The 16,605-nt window shown below is 39.4% G+C and overlaps 2 protein-coding genes across 3 annotated transcripts in view; one reads left to right on the plus strand and one right to left on the minus strand.

Annotated features, from left to right (window-relative positions):
- The window catches only part of SYTL5 (synaptotagmin like 5), a 53,537-nt gene extending 48,242 nt beyond the window's left edge, over positions 1 to 5,295 (plus strand). Inside the window, exons 14-16 of the mRNA XM_034074512.1 lie at positions 1,105 to 1,240; positions 3,640 to 3,848; positions 4,449 to 5,295. Of these exons, the coding sequence (XP_033930403.1) occupies positions 1,105 to 1,240; positions 3,640 to 3,848; positions 4,449 to 4,606 (503 nt within the window). The 3' untranslated portion in view covers positions 4,607 to 5,295. The remainder of the gene's footprint in view (positions 1 to 1,104; positions 1,241 to 3,639; positions 3,849 to 4,448) is intronic.
- A 9,059-nt stretch (positions 5,296 to 14,354) lies between these two features.
- SRPX (sushi repeat containing protein X-linked) overlaps positions 14,355 to 16,605 on the minus strand; it is a 41,225-nt gene continuing 38,974 nt past the window's right edge. For both annotated transcript variants that reach the window (XM_034059936.1, XM_034059935.1), the window contains one exon: positions 14,355 to 14,905. In XM_034059936.1, the coding sequence (XP_033915827.1) occupies positions 14,725 to 14,905 (181 nt within the window). In that variant the 3' untranslated portion in view covers positions 14,355 to 14,724. The remainder of the gene's footprint in view (positions 14,906 to 16,605) is intronic.

A 16,605-nucleotide genomic window follows, 5' to 3' on the forward strand; every position in this document is an offset into this window, starting at 1 on the left:
CCCAGTTATACACTATCTGCATTTTTTTTAAGTCAGTGCATTTTGCAGAGTTCTGTACCTGGGTCCAGGCAACCCTCACTATCAATATAGGTTGGGGGATGAAGGGATTGAGAGTATCCCTGAGGAGAAGGACTTGGGGGTATTGGTGGATGAAAGGCTGGACACGAGCTGGCAATGTGTGCTTGTAGCCCAGGAGGCCAATCCTATCTTGGGCTGCATCCAAAGGAGTGCATGGCCAGCAGGTTGCGGGAGCTGATTCTCCACCTCTGCTCTGGTGATACCCCACCTGGAGTACTGCATCCATCTCTGGAGTCCTCAGCACAGGAAAGACATGGACTTGTTGGAAAGGGTCCAGAGAAGGGCTACCAAAATGATCTTTCTTATAGGCCCCTTTTTAAGAACTGAAAGGTCTAAATAGGGTCTCCCTGAAGTCTTTTCTTCTCCAGGCTGAACAAGCCCAAGTCTCTCAGCCTTTTCTCATAGGAGAGATGCTCGAGCCCTCTGACCATTTTGGTAGCCCTTCTCGGGAGCTTCTTTAAGAGATCCAGGTCCATGTCTTGATAAGCTGTTGGAATCTGCAGCAGTGGCAAGTACATGTGTCCTCATGCTGCTGTTCAAAAGCAGTAGCGTGCTAGGGAGCACCATGTTCTTTGTGTGGTCTCTGAGGAGCAGTGCATCCTTCCAAATTGCATACATATGGTGTGTTTCTGCATTTTAAGCTCTGAGAAAGAGGTTTCATACTTTGACTGTGGTGTGTCTTAATATCAGTAGTGGCAGTGGATTCTGAAAAGGGGGTGGGACTTACAGGACATGCAGTTTTTTGTGTTCATCATAATGATCCACAAAGACTGACATTTGGACACATAGGGCACCCTGTTGTGTTCAAGAACTAGCTACTTTTGTGGTCAAGTTCTTTATCACACATGGAGTGATTTTTCTGCCTTATTTAGTTTCTCTAGCCATAGAGATAATCAGAATCTCTTCATAAGAAATAGCTTAATTCCATTGCAGTAAATGATAAAAAGTCAGTTTACACTTCCAAATCAGTCTTGCAGTGTATATATCATTTCTGATTATAATGTTTCAACTCTATTCTATATATAGGAAAGAAGAGCTTTAAAAAAGGAAAAAAGGGAGACTCTCACATGCCATCTGGAGGTATATTAGAAGTCCTCATCAAAGAAGCAAAGAATTTAACTGCAGTGAAATCAGGAGGCACATCTGACACTTTTGTGAAAGGGTCTGTGGGTTTTTTTCTCTGTTTTTTTTAATGGCTGCGCTGAATTATATTTTGTGTGACCTATTTTTTTTCAGTGTATCTGTATATCTCTGTATGGAGTGTCAGTTCTGAAGAGCAACTGGCACCTTGAAATGGTAACCTGAAGAGAAGGATGCTGTGGAGTAAGGGCAGAGAGGTACAAATTGTCCCAGTGGTTAAATGCAGTGGTATTTAAATACCACTCAGTCAAGAAACAGAACAATTCATACATAAGTATCCAGTATGCTAATGTACATACTGTTACAGAGTGCAACATGGTAAAAGAAAGCACTGCCATTGAGCTGGCAGAGAGAAGTAGGTGAACGTTCATCACTCCTGGAGGCAAGAAGTTATAAATAAGGGCACTCATGCTTAAGATGATACCTGATCTGATGGTGACATTTACATTTTCAGAAAACTGAAACAGTACATATTTTATACTAAGAGGAATGGGCAAACTATGTCCTAAATATGAAACTTATTTTCAGGAAGATATAAGTCTGTTTGGCTTTCTTGTAAAACTGCAGATAGCACCTATAAAACCTGGCATGTTCTATCAAGCTGAAATTCTTTCTAATGGGTGTCACCTGAAGTAACACTGAAAGAGAAAATTCATTATGAGTGAAGAAATCCTGTTTTGATTCAAGTAAATATGCTTAATGAGAAGTTGTTGGTTTTTTCTCTTATACTATAAATAGTTTTGGGTTTGTTTGTTTTATAGTGCTTAATTGGGAAAGCTCTTGGGTGTGTAGTACAGTGTCAAGGAGCACATTTAAAGGCTATCACTGACTTCAAATGTAGTATTTTAAACCTGTGTCTCGTTAACATTTAATGTTCCTTGACAAAAGATGTTTAAAAATTCTGCCCTGCTGACTTTAAGGTTTCATTTTAAAGATAAGTAATTTTGGAAAAATGTAAGGTCTGTGCCATTTATATGCCTGTATGCATGTGGATGCATTTAAAAACATACATAGTTATCTGTTCAAATGTTCCTTTAGGATGGCTTAAAATGGTTTTCTTTGCCAGTTTTTGCTCTCAATACTAGCTTTCCAAATTGCTGATTTTGAGATATGTTCTTGTTCATTAGTAGTGGTTTGAGTGTTATTATTTAAATGGGGGATATAGAAAACATCCTGGCTTGAATTTCTTGGTGGAACAGAGAATTTATGCTCTTGTGGCATGCTTCAAATTATCACTAAGCTCGTACACTTCATGTAGAAAAAATCTGAGCTATTCTTCCTGTGTGTTTGTTCTTCCATGCCATCCCTCCTTTCTTGATATTTGTGAAGGCTTTTACTGAAAATAGACTGTCTGATCCCATTATGGCTGATTTCCACTTGGAGGTTGCAACAAACTTCAGGGGAAAATGTTGTCAAAGCCTTTTTATATTAGCAATAGCAATGTGTGTCCAGTAATTCTCTGGCCTGGCTTTAGTTAGTGTTGTCTGCTGTTGCTGACATGGATTATTCAGTAGAGTGGAACACAAGTCTGTTTTCCTTAGATTATTGTTCTGTTATGTGTCATGGCCAAATGCATAATCAAGTTACCATGAGCCGGTTGAGGTGCTGCAGTGTTCTAATCTGCACTGTCAGTTTGAGGTAATATGACATAGATTAGCCCATAGTTATCCCACTGCTGTTAACTAGCTTATTTTTATTGTCAAGGAAAAGCTTGCACAGGAATCCTGATTGAGGTCTAGTGATATAATTTGTTTGTATACCTGTCCCTTTAGTGTTTATGTGCAACCACATAGTTATTTGTTTAATAACTGAACTGAAGGAAGGAAGAGGTACAGACTATGGAAATCTGTAGAGAACTCTGATTTTCAACTAGAGTATTAAGTCCTTTTAGTTTCACTAAAGGAATTGTCCACTGAAAGTGAAATGTGAAGAGCTTGTCAGACTTTACAGCATTTGTGTTTCTGCACCCAATAGGGCTGTAGGCAACAAAAAATAATGATGCTAGACTGGTGAAGTTCCTTCCTTAGTAGCCATTTCTCTTTCTTTGTGGAGTACCTCTTGTCCTGTTCTGAGAGGGATACTGGACAAGGTGACTCCGGAGGCCCCTTCTAGACAACGATTTTATGATTCTGTCTATATTTAGCCTCACTGAAATAATAAAATTATTGTAGTTAAGACCCAAGACATGGGGCAAAGAGACCTAATTCCAGTTTCTGCTGGTGATAACCAATGTTGGAACTATAAGAACAAATGGAGCACAAATGCAAAATATGTGCTTCAGGTGCTTAATTTATGCCTAATGTAATAACAGTGGGAGGTGGGGTTCTGATCCCATTTGAGCCTCTACATGATTGTAATTCCTTGTGAATATTATGTGACAGCCTGTCAACATACTCAAATTTCCTTTTCTGTATCTCCCAGATACCTGCTCCCAGATGACAGCAAAGCTACAAAACACAAAACTCCCATAATAAAAAAAAGTGTGAACCCCCAGTGGAATCATACCTTTGCTTTCAGTGGCTTGAATTCAAGGGATATACGTAATGTCTGCTTAGAATTGACTGTGTGGGACAAGGAGTCACTGTCCAGCAATATTTTTCTGGGAGGTGTCCGTTTAAACACTGGAAGTGGTAAGGTCCCATCTGACTCATGATTGCTTTTCTTCTTCTGCTCTCCTTTCTCACCCATGTGATTCACATATATGAAGGATGGAAATGTTACTATATGTATGGAAAGGATATGGGAACTTGGGGAAATTGAAAAGGGAGTGAAGGCAACGTGTAATCTGTAGATGATTTAGTTCTTTCCTCCATTGAGAGAGATGCAAAAATTTGGTGCTGATTGTACTTCTGTGCAGTCAAGAAGAACTAGGAATACTTTGGAAGTGTTTCTTAGCATCCCAGTGAGAAAGACACTGCTTTGTCCAGCAGCAGCCTTTTTCCTGACAGTGGTGTGATCTGGAAGTGCTGTGAATCCATTCCACCTCTGTATAGGAGGATGTTGCTTGTGGTGCAGAGCGAGGAGGTTTATGTACATCTGTCCATACAGCACAAAGGAGTTCAATGACAAACTGGTGCTCTCCAAGAGCTACCTGTTTCCAGTATAACTCCATGTAAGATGGTAACGTGTATACAGTGTAAAGTGCTTGTCTTTCTCAGATACTGTTGGAGCAAATATATATATTAAATATTTACTAATATGGCAAAATGCCTTGTTTTTATAATTTCCAGGTGTTAGTAATGGCAAGGAGGTTGACTGGATGGACTCTCAAGGGGAAGAGCAGCGCCTCTGGCAGAAGATGATTGACAGTCCAGGAGCTGCTGTGGAGGGAATATTAATGCTAAGATCCAGCATGGGAAAACGCAGACTCAAAGACTTGAACTACTGAGGGGTACCACAGCTTCAGTGGTGTTCAGGCTCTTGTCACTTTGCCCATTTGAAAGTGGAGAAGGGTTGTACTCTTTGCCTTGGATGTTAAGACTCCAAGATTTTAATGCATTCTGCACTTTCATGTGCATGTTTTTAACCCAGGCTTCTTGTATGGATTATGTTTCTCATTAAGCCAGTGAGAATTTGACTTTGTACAGAGATCAGACTGGCTTTCTCTATCCCTTCTGATGACTGGTGTGCAGTGGATGAATACCTCTGCCTGTGAGGGGCATAGAGTAAGCAAATTCTCTTATGTGCCATTTAGCAAGTAATGCCTGGTTTACCAAACTCTTTCTAGGTCAAAGATGGCCAAGAACATAGCAGTGATACAGTACAAGCAGATTCAAAGTGAGTCTATGTTTTGGTATTTGAAAGATAAGAAGCCATAATGTTATGAAGCATAACAACTTTTCTTTACGTTTGCTTGCTGGGCTGTGCGGTGCTCAGGATGGCAGGCTTGGAACCAAGCAGCCTACCAAGGCAGGCCAATGCACTGTGTTGCACACTAGAAACAGGAGGTAGGTGAGCTGGTGTACAGTGCTGGTGTTTAGTTATTGTCTGGGTTATTTTAATGAACTGTATAAAAGGCAGACTTGGCTCAACATAACGAAAGAATCTCTAAAGCAAATAAATCATATAAAACCCCTAGTTTCCAGAACTACATGGTATTACTGCATTTCATTCAGTTAACAGCTCTAGCTAAGATCTTCTGATGTCATTGAACAGAAAGAATATGTTCATGTGCTTGTCCTGATCTGATACATTGCTGAGACACATACTGGACTTGGACATAGATAGCTAAGACCTTGATTCAACAGATCGTGTAGTAAAGTGTTGTGATTAAAGCACATGCCAGAATGATTTGGAATGCAAAATTTTCTCTGAATGGTCTGGGATCCCATTCAGGCATGCCTATGCATGCTAATTACTAACCAGAGTAGGACTTCTTTTCTCCTGAACATTCCCTATGAGTTAACAGTGGATTTAATGATAAGAGCAGGCTTTGGCCAACTTGGTCATTAATCTTATTACCTGTGACAACTGCTCAACAGTAATTTTCCCATTTGGTTTCTTTTACACCTGGTTAGATACTTCATCCTTTGGCAACTTATGCAGGTCACATGTGAAGAGTTTGATGTTTTGAATAGTTGTTGTGGACTACTCCTACCATAATGAAATAGGATTATAAGTTTTTTCCAAGGACAGTACATCTCTGATTGCGAGGTTTGGTAATAATGTAATTGCATGTCATGTGATTTCCCAGGGTATAAAACAAAGGATGATCAGTAAACTGAGTGAACAATATTTCTTCTGAGCTTTCCAAAATTAGAACACAGCTTTTTATTTGAACTGCTAAATTAAACTATAGCAATTCTTACCTTTTTATTTTTTTTTTTCAAAAATCTTTTATTTTTGGAAGAAATAAAGTAATAATGAAACAAACTGAAATATATGGGAATGTAATCCTTACATAAATTACTGGAAAAATAATAATTCCAAGAATTTATTATTTCCTGTAGATTGAAACAACAGTATCCAAAGATTTCTGTGAAGTATAAAGACCATAAGATCTAACCGGTTTGAGAGGTACCTCTGTTGCACTTCACAATCCAGAAACTGCAAATAATCTAGATTGAGCAAGAGAATATGAACTGATAGCTAAGTAACTACAGCTGGAAATTTTGACATCTGTGGCTGTCCTCGCATATAATTATGTACATGTATTTAGGGCTGAATCCAAAACCTTAACATTTAATGTCCATCCCTTTTTGATTTTTGATTTTTTTCCTTTGGACTTTTTTGTAGTGGTTTTGGTTTGAGTGGCTTGGAGCTGCAGGGAGTTTACAGTCTTTTAAAAATCCTAATATCATCATATATTAAAAAAATTGTTAAAAATAGTATCTTAGTTTTATTAAACCAATTTGTTTCATGATGAATATTTTCTGTTACAATTCTGATATGACTTCAAAAAGTCATATATGCTCAGTCAGTTTGAGACCCATGATTTTCAGAAATTACCAAATCATCTTTGAAAATAGAATTCCCTTCCAGTATCTCAGTTTGGCAACCAAAAGTCAGTAGTTGCTCAAGAAAACTGACTTCAGTTTAATTCTTAATCTATTCTTCATTTTCTTCTGAAGCCCTGGTCAAACTGATCAGTGAAGCAAGTCTAGTCTTGTTTTATCTGGCTTTTCATTTTATGCTGCAGGTGCTGTGAGCTGATAAATTAAAGCACAGATATCAAGCAGATACATTTTATGACCTTTTTCTTATCATAATAGTCTGTCTCTAAGTATTTGGGTGGGATTTTTTTGTTTCCCTTTTTTATTTTTTTTTTTTTAAATCTGCATCCCCCAAAGTGAAACTAAACCTAATTTTTGACAAGTAAACTACCTCTCTAACGGAACCAGTCTGAGTTGTCTTGGTTGTTTGTAGTGCAAGCCTGCATTTATTTTGGGAGTGATAACATTATATTGACATAGAGGCACAAGCTTGATTTTTTTTCTCACTTGTTGGAAGATGATTCAAAACGATAAATCATGTAAGTTTGTTAAATCTAAACCAGATAATTCTTCAGGGTAAAATTCCAAGTAGGGCTGCAGAGGAACACTGGGCAGTTGCATTGTTTAATTTTGTTTCATTTTGATGGTGAAACAGGGAAAAATAATAAGAACACAAAATAGTCTCCAGGTTGGACCCCAAAATGATCATCTTTATCCTTTGCCAAATTCAAACCCTTAAAACTTTGAAATGAACTAAAACTTTTACGTGGAGTACAAGAGCTTGTCTAATTTTTGAATGGTATTTTTTAATCTTCTATCCATGAATGTTTTCACTAAAGTCTTGTTTTGAAAGAAAAAAAGCCTGTGCTTTACTACTTCAAATTCTGCCCATTTTGGTCCTATGGTAGAGTTTGTGATGAATGGACTCATTTGGGAAGCCTCACTCAGCTCATTTGCAGGCTTTAAATTCTGCCTTTTCCTTCCAAAGGGCCAACATTTCACTCTGAACCTATGCCTGAAATTATAGGCTGGGCTACAAATAGACTATATAGGTGTCAACTGCAGTTCAGCATGCAAAAGGAATCATTTCACCTGGGAAGTAATTTTGGCTAAGCCAGTGGTGGTTGCCATAGATGGGATTTAGAGTAGTGCGGTGAAATTGCCTCCTGGGTTAGTAGTGACAATTTTGCATTATGGTAGTGTATTATATGTATCATATTCTGCCTCAAGTGAGCTTTGGAGAGATGATGAGCATTATATAAACACAAGAGCAATTTGGAAAGCTTCGTTTTTCTGTGATGTTATTGGCACATTTGTAGGAAGCGTTTGATTTGTGGAAAATGTCACATTTAATTATATCTCTTATATCTTTGTTCTCATCCCTTACAAAAATGATTTATGGTTTGGAAAAAGCACAAGATGATTAACTGCAGATGTGATTTCTTGTTTCCCAGATATTTGAATTAATTGCCTATAATTGTGAGTCATCACGTACTGTGTGTTACCAGGCTGAACAAAGAGACACAAAACCAGGAATTAAGCTAGAGCCTTCCTTTTGTAGGTATGTTTATGGTATTGAATGTGGATGAATGGTTTATTCAAGACTAACTTTTAGAAGAAAATAGTCACAATTTTAACACTGATTCATAAACTCCTGCCCTGAGTGAATAGACAGAGCAGAGCTGATGTTTCTAAAGTATTTTTCCACACAGACTTGAGTAACTGAAGATGTGTCAGTGGTGAGGGAATCTTCCCTACAGTGGTTTTTGGAAGTGTGTTGCACAATGCATTTTACTCTGATACATGCTTTTTTAGCAAGGTAACTACAGGGTTTTCATCACTATCTTTTCCCCTCATGATCTGATTTTTGAGGGTTTGAGGCATTAGAGTGGAATAAAAGGGTAACTTTTGCTGTAACAAGTTAAGTGGGATCAGTTAATACATCTTTAGACAGTGTGGTTATGGCCAGTATCCATCAAAAAGAGCTGATGCTGAGTGCTCTCCAAGACCTGCCATCAGACTTTGGTGTCCAGCCCTGTGCTCCAGATGTTTCTCTGCTGATTTTATCAGCTTTATGGGCACATTAGGCTTCTAAATGTTGATGCTCTTGTTTGCATGCTTAGATGCCAAAAGCAGGCTAAAATAGGTTTGAAATGTCCTCTCCATCTCTTCCACCTCCATCATGTTATGTTTGAGTGAGAGTGGGAAGAAAGCTAAGAAGACTGAGGGACACTTGCCATCTTCCTGTGCTAATCCAAGTGCCATTGCCTTCTTTGGATGCCTCTTATATGCCACATTTTGATCTTTCTTTCCCAGCTGGTTGCTTTAGCAGATGTTTTAAGAGCAAGCGAAGACTTTAGGATGATGAGTATGTTTTGATCATGGTACATTAGACAAGAAGCTTATTCTTCTGTGCTTCTTCCAATGCAGATTATGCTAAGGTTGCATCAAAGAAACATTTCTATGTATTATTTTTTAGTTTTCCTGTCTAGTTAGGCCCTGCCAAGTGCAATTGTTCTAAGTTGTATTCTGCAAAATATCACTTAAACTATTAGAGCAGAACAGGCATTGAGCATCCATTGGTGCTAATTGATATGGAAAGATAAAATGAGGGTTGCATTTAGACTGGGATAATTTTGGCTTCTTGAATATGCATGTTGCCCAGCTTCAGGCATGTAAATTTTGCAGTTTGATCTGTAAAGTCAATGAAGAGAAAGGTTGCTTGGATCTCCTCACCTCTGGAAAAGAGCTGAGAGTCCTATTTCCACAGCTGTCTTGTTTGTGGATACAAATAAGGAAGGGCTATACCTGAATCTTTGCAAGGGTGTCTCTCTTCCCTGCATCTCTCCCTTCAGTTCAGCAACCCTCATCAGAATGTTCTACCTGAATGATAAGCTCCAGTATTTGGAAAGAAGCAGCATGCAGCAGTTCAGTAATAGATCCACTTGTTTTCATCCATACAAGGTAAAACCTAAAATTTTACTTACCTAATGTAGAGTATTGATTTTCAGCACTTTGCAGCAATGACAAAAATAGCCATCTCCTGAGAGCTGGCCATGCACTTTTGTGAACTCTTTTAATTTTATTGGCTTTTAATACATATACAATTTTTATTTATTTATTTATTTTCACACAAAAATATTAGCATCTGAGAATCCTAGGGAAATGGTGATGGAATGTGTGATGAAATCCAGAATAGGATGCAGACTTCTATTTGCAGTTATGTCTTTAACCATAAATCATCAGGAGATGCTGAGAAGCATGCTAGCAGAACCTTACCACTGTGTCCCATGAATGGGGACATCACCCATGCCTGGTGATTTCATGTTTGCAAATGCTGTGTGATAAGTTGTAATAATACAGGGTTAATTATACTGTGTATATTGACACTGACACTGGGAAGTGAATCTCATCTTGCTTTTATGTGTGTGTTTAAGGTAGCTTTAGTAACTCATCCTTGCAGCATCTTGGCCCTTAGTTATTTCAACAATTCCACTTTGTGGCAATAACATGTATGTGACTGCTCCTGACAGCTCGGTGTATACTTTTGAGGATAGTTCTAATTGTTGAAGTGTGCCTAAAGCCAAATGTAATCATTTGTTACAGCAATTAGAAAATGTCACCTATCCCTCATTCTGCCTTTGTTCTGTACGAAATCTGTTGCTAGCTATTTGTTTAATTATTCTGCTGGACGCAAACTGTAGTAGCAGTAAATGGCGTTACGGTACATTAGGTTCCTCCCAATTTTAGACAAAACCAAACGGTTCCTGCCCAGAACATTTTGTACTGTGTGCTGTATGTTCAGTTTTGTGGACAAAGATGGTTGGTAATGCATTTGCAGCTGTTGTCAAGATTACTGTTCTAGCTTTTAAATTAAAATACTGAAACATTGCTGTGTTCTTGTCTCTCCTAAAATGTGTGACAGCAAGATAAAAGCATGTTTCCTAGGAATATCTGTATTATCTCATTGAGATAAAGACATTACTTCATTTATATCTGATGAACAATAGAAGAGGCCTGACATGTCTTCAGAGGTGGGATTCCATTGACAGTCTCTCTGGTTTTTTAATTTGTGTTGATTTCAACACTGCAACTGTTTTTAAGGCATTTATTTCATAAGCATTAAACCTGTTTGAGTTTTAATATGCAACTCTAAGAATAAGGGAAACATGGTGTTTTCTTCCTCCTTGTTAGAAAATTATTCTATATGTGCCTTAATCCTGCATGTTCAGCGAGTCCTCCCCTCCATCTCAGGATCTCTTGTCTCTTCCCTACATCAAGGTCCTGCTCACCTGAAAATACAGGTATGCTCAAAGTGTAGCTTTTCTGTAATTATTGGTCCTCATATATATATATATGTGTGTGTGTGTGTGTATTTAAGAAAAGACAAAAAAGCATTTGATCACTCAGTTTATACTTTCTACTGAGTCACCTTCAACTTGCCTCTTGGAGCTGAAGGCTCATTTGTGTCTTCTTTTGGTTCTCCAGTTTCCTGAGGTTTTGTGTCTTGCTGTCCCTTTCTGACTTGAGAAACTAGGAGGCAAAAAATGCTTCTGGCTTCTGGAGCTGTGCTTGCTTCTGCACTCTTTGCAGTAGTCTGAAACTGTGGCTTGATGCATTGAGTTCCTGTGCCCAGGTTAAAGGGAGACCACCTCAACAGGGCCCACTGGTCTATTGGTGTGACTTAGGCATAGGCAGCTGGCTTTTGCTCTTGCTTTCACACCATGCCTGTCTAGCTTGTCCCCATGCAGGTTTTGGCCTTTTATGGGGTGGGATATCAAAACCCCATAAACTGGAAGGCAGCTGCAGGTGGGAAAGAGCCCTCCTCCCATTTCTTTGCTTCTTGTGCTTTTGCTTGGGACTGTACTTAAGGATTTGCTCAGGGGCTTGGAGGCTCTTCTGTACAGTTGAAATGCAGTCTATCCTCCCCTTCTTTTTGAGGTGATAGGTGCCAAGTTCTCCTTGTAAATCTGAAGTATGGGCCAATCTAATTACTGAAATTTGGGTCTTCATTACTTTATGGGTGGGAGATAGATAGGGAGATAACTAGATCTGCACTCGCACATTCTGCATGGACGCTGTTTTTTGTCATCTGTTTCCCTTGCATTTTACAGACCATGCAGCAGCTGGATCACCACTTTAAAGAGGGCAGAGAAATGCATGTGCTATTCACAGCTGCCAATGGCTCCATTAGCCCAAGCAGCTTTGCTGCTCCCTGCCTTCCAGTGTCTGCAAATGCTTCCGCGCTCTTCACTGAAGCACCACAAAATCACCCTCTAGCCACAAATGGGGAGAGAGAAATGTGCAGCAGCTGCACAGCCAAGAGGAGCTGTGCCATTTCCTGATAGTGTGAAGCACTCACTCTCTTTTCCTTCTGCAGATGTACAGCACTAACAGAGACTGAGGTGAGTGGCTAGAAGCGACCTAGCACAGAAATTGCACAGCCTAAGCTCTATTATTTATTTCACCAGGATAATTTAAAAAGTAGGTTGTGATAGTAAGAGCATTTAAATGTACTTCAGGTTACATTTTAGCCTCTGCATATTTATTCATTGTGATGCAGTCTGACTCACACTCTTATGCAAGTTATTTCGTGCAGAGCTGTAAGGGTCACTGTGTTTTCGTTAAAACACAACTCTTTCTGTCCCAGAGGGGATGGTTTGAATTTCAAGAATAGGGATGTGCAACTTCAAATTGGTTTGTCCTTTGTCTGTGTTAGGAGCTGTGTGACAGCAGGGTTTGTTCTCATCAAATTAGGTTAATTCTTGGGTAGGATCTGGCTGTTTACAAAATTGTTTTGTGTTCATGAGAAATTGCTGCTTCCTGTAGCTTATCCCAGTAGTTTTGTTTGCAAAAGATGATGTATGACAATAACATGAAAACATTTTAGAAAAAAAATAAGTAATTCTTTTGTTTCATATTCAGAATTGAAAAATATCTCCAGGTGCAGGAACCTCCAGCCCATGGCTGTATCTGCACACTGTGATCTGTCACATCTCGTGCCATGAGCAGCCTGGAGGTGGGGATGGAAAGGACAAGACTCATTCATGGCAGGTCTTACTTCTTGGAAATTGCCTTTAATCCTCCCAGCTAAAATTCATGTTTTAGACAGTATTTGCGTTTTGGAGCAGAGTAGGATTAGAGCTATGGCAAGAAGAGCTGTGTTGGTAGTATGAGAAAGACTCCAACCTGTATGACTTTGAGGGAGGTGAATTTTCTGTTAAACATTTAGAAAAAGAAAAAGGGGCACTAGTGTAAATACTGCACCTTATTTATGCAGTGTTATTTTTCTGGGACCAAAAGTCTACAGGATAAATTATTGGAATGTATTTGGGGTTTATTTGCATGTATAAATGCTGGGTTAAAGCCAGAAATACCAAGTCCTTTGTTCAAACACTCCTTTCCCAAAAGGCCGATCTGCCTCAACACTGCATACCATGCATGCAGGCTGATTTGACTCCAAAACAGAGATGGCACATGATGTTTTTCACTGTTGCTCACAAAAATGTACAACAGACAATAGCAGAAACCTCTTGTTACTAATCAGGAACAGCTTTTCTTAATCACAAGATTTTAATGGCTGTTCTGTGTAGAGCTATAACTAGTAATCCAATCATTCATGCACTCTCCTCCACTTAATTCTATTTCCTGTAACAGCCTAGTGATTGTAATGGCTTTCCTGATTGCAGCAATTGCAAAGCCCTGCTCCTGTTCACCCAGCCATGAAAGATGACTGGATGCACTGATTCTCTACCAAAAGCGAAAAGGAGCAGCAGCAGATTGGAATTGCAGCAATACAGTAGAAAAATCAGAGCCATCAGAGCTTTTTTAATTCTCTTTCAGTTTCTTCCTGTCCTCTCTCTTCCTTTCCCTTCTCTTCCTTTCTTTTCCCTTCCTTTCCCTTCTTTCTCTTCCTTTCCTCCCCTTTCTTTTCCTTGTGGAGAAAGGAGGATTGCTTTAAAGATGCTGATAAACTGATCCTCTGCTCCCACCAGAGTGTAAAACTAAAAAAATTTACCTTACAGTCAAAGACAAACAAGCATTTGGCTCAAACAAAACAAGGCTGTGCTCTTGATTGGGAAAACTGTTGGCTATTATAAAACAACAGAAAACCTTTTTCCTTTTTTGGTTGCCTCCTAACTCTTTTCATGAAGCAGGGAACTTTTTCATAAGTGATGACTTACAAACAAATATTTTCACAGATCTGAAAATGATAAATCCTTGATGAAGTTTCTGTGACAGTAATGTTTCCCTGCCATCCAATCAACAGCCCAGTCTCTCCAAGATGAAGAGGGAATGAAATCTGCTACTCCAAAAGTCCACTGGATGTGAAAAGCTAGAAGCATACCAGGTAAGAGGGTATTTTTCTATCAAGCATTATAGTGCACGGCCTTTCTTGATTACTGCCCATCTTCTACACTGCTTACTGTTCCTTTATCATACTCCTCCTGGTAATGGCTTCCATACTGCTGCTACCAGCTGTCTTCTCTCTGCTGCTGAAAACAGGTACTTGGTGTTGCCTTCAGCTGATGCTTTGTGTCTGTGATCGTCCATATTATTAGTGGAACTGAGACACTGCTGTGTTGCTTTTACATATTCAGTCTGAGGCTAATGTCTCTGGTGTAATGGTTTGCACAGAGGTATTTTAATCACAGAATTATTAATCAGTGCTAGTGGGCAAGAGGAATTTTAGAAAACTATGTGTTTGCAAAACAATATTTTATTAATAAAAAGACTTACACACAGTAAGAAAGAAACCCTAATTTTACACTGGATGAAAAATCCAAAATAAACTCCCAGAACCGTGCCTCAGTTCTTCACTCTCTGTACAAGAAATTCTAATCATAGCAATCCTAGGTACACATCTAAAGATGGCTGAAAGTACAAAAAAGCACCATGAAAGCACCATGTATACTTCTGTGCAGAGTAGCTACACAGCCAGACCAACTTAACACACACAAAAAATCATTACGTCAGTGATTAAAAAAGCCATGCTTTGTGTATCACCAAAAGGAGAATTACGTGGACTTAAAAAAAAAGATTCACTGAAAACTGCAAGCCCTCCAACCCTGAATTAGGGACATGACTGGCCAATTTCTGCTTGCAGCTTCATCTCTTCTTTTCTCAGAGGAAAATTGTCAATAAGTGCAAATAGCTCAGCTGGGGTTGCTGGGAAAGGATACCGTTCCTTGTCCATTCCGTGCTTGTCCATCACTACAATGCTGAAACTGTAATGGGGGATCCTTAACAGCAGCCTGCAAAATAAGGAACTTGTTAAAGCCTATCATCTACTGCCTGGGCACTTCAAACTAGAAAGTGGCAGAACGAGCCTGTTGGAACTCAGCAGAAGGTGGCAGGAATGGTCAACAGGGGCTACGCAGGCTCTGCTTTGTTCAGCTGTAAGAAGAAGGAGTCATCTAGAGTGGGTTCTTGCTCATGTTCAGCCTCTGCAGTAGGGAAGGGTCAAGGTAACTGCAGTCAGCTCTGTTTTCTTCTCAGACCTGACTGTCACTGTAGCATGTGCCATTACCTATTGCTATTGCAAGAGGAAAAAACACCCCAAACCAAACCATAAGACAAAAAAAAGTGCTATATGCATTGCCCAAAGAAAATTGTTGTGTTGCAGCTAGATACAAGTAGGCTATTCCTGTTCTTGGTTGTCACATGGTGTAAAACCACAGTGAGATAAAGCAAGACAAAATTATTGAAATCAGTTGTCTGGTGGTAACTCCAATTTAGGAGAACAAAAGCCACTGCTAAGCATGGCAGAGCCCTTTACTTCCACGGGGTAAAAGGGGTGATTTGAGCTCCTCTCAAGTGTGACAATAACAGAAAAAGCAGCACTTCCATGTTTTGCTTGAGGGGTTAATGAACTAGGAGACCCTTAGACATGTGGTCAGTCAATGGCACTGGTGTGGGGAAAGTAAATTCAGCCAGCTGTGAAAGAATGGTATCAGGACAGGGGAAAGAGGGGTGTTGATGAGGCGCAAAGTATCAAAATAGAGCACTCAAACTTGTTAGAAGGCAAAGGAAGGTCAATGTGACATCTTTTTGCAATTAGGAAACTCGGCTATTAAATTTAAACTAAAATGAAATTCAAACTAGAATGAAATTTGAAGCTAAGCTATGGTGATAGGAAACTACATTCCTTTTGTACCTCATTCAACTTAAAAATATTACCCTTTATAAATCTTTATGGTAATGTTCCAAGGTACCAAGTTTTAACTAGGGTATCTGTGTTCATTAGTTTACTGAATGCAAATTCCGGACAGCATCTTTATTCACGATGTTTAAGCATGTTTTTCAGTTTGATTTAAGTGCCTTTCAGAGCTGGAAGGCTGCAATTCACACACTGCAGTAACAGAGGAGGAAAATATCAAATGGAGAACTACCTTTCACTGAGTGCAGGGCAGGTCATACTATACCCATTTCTGAAATGTAGCTCCATTAAAGTTTGTGGGAGGCAAGGAATGAGGCATTACCAGGGCTTATTATTTTCTACAGAAGCACAAGAAAGCCATTTCAACTTTAGTTAGTGGATGAAGCAGCTTGCTGACCCTGGGAATATAAAGACAGTCTCTCTTCCTCCCTTGTCTCAGCTGTGGAGAAACATAGACTACTCCCCACCTGTAGAGACACGCAATCCAACACCACCTTTCCTGTGCTGAAAAGGCTTTTATGACAGATGGGTTAGAGTTAACTTTCTTCCTGGGAGCTGGTACAGTGCTGTGGTTTTGGATTTAGTGCAAGAACAGGGTTGATAGCACACCAGGTTTTTTTGTTGTTGCTAGGTAGTGCTTACTTTAATCAAAGACTTTTCAGTCTCTCATGGTCTACCAGTGAGAAGGGAGCACAGCCAGGACAGCTGACCTGAACTACCCAGAGGGATATTCCATACCACAGCACAGCATACTCAGGGTGAGAGCCACCAATCACTGTTTGAGGATGGGCTCAG

Source organism: Melopsittacus undulatus, chromosome 2, assembly GCF_012275295.1.
Source record: "Melopsittacus undulatus isolate bMelUnd1 chromosome 2, bMelUnd1.mat.Z, whole genome shotgun sequence".
In the NCBI taxonomy this organism is placed as follows: domain Eukaryota; kingdom Metazoa; phylum Chordata; class Aves; order Psittaciformes; family Psittaculidae; genus Melopsittacus; species Melopsittacus undulatus.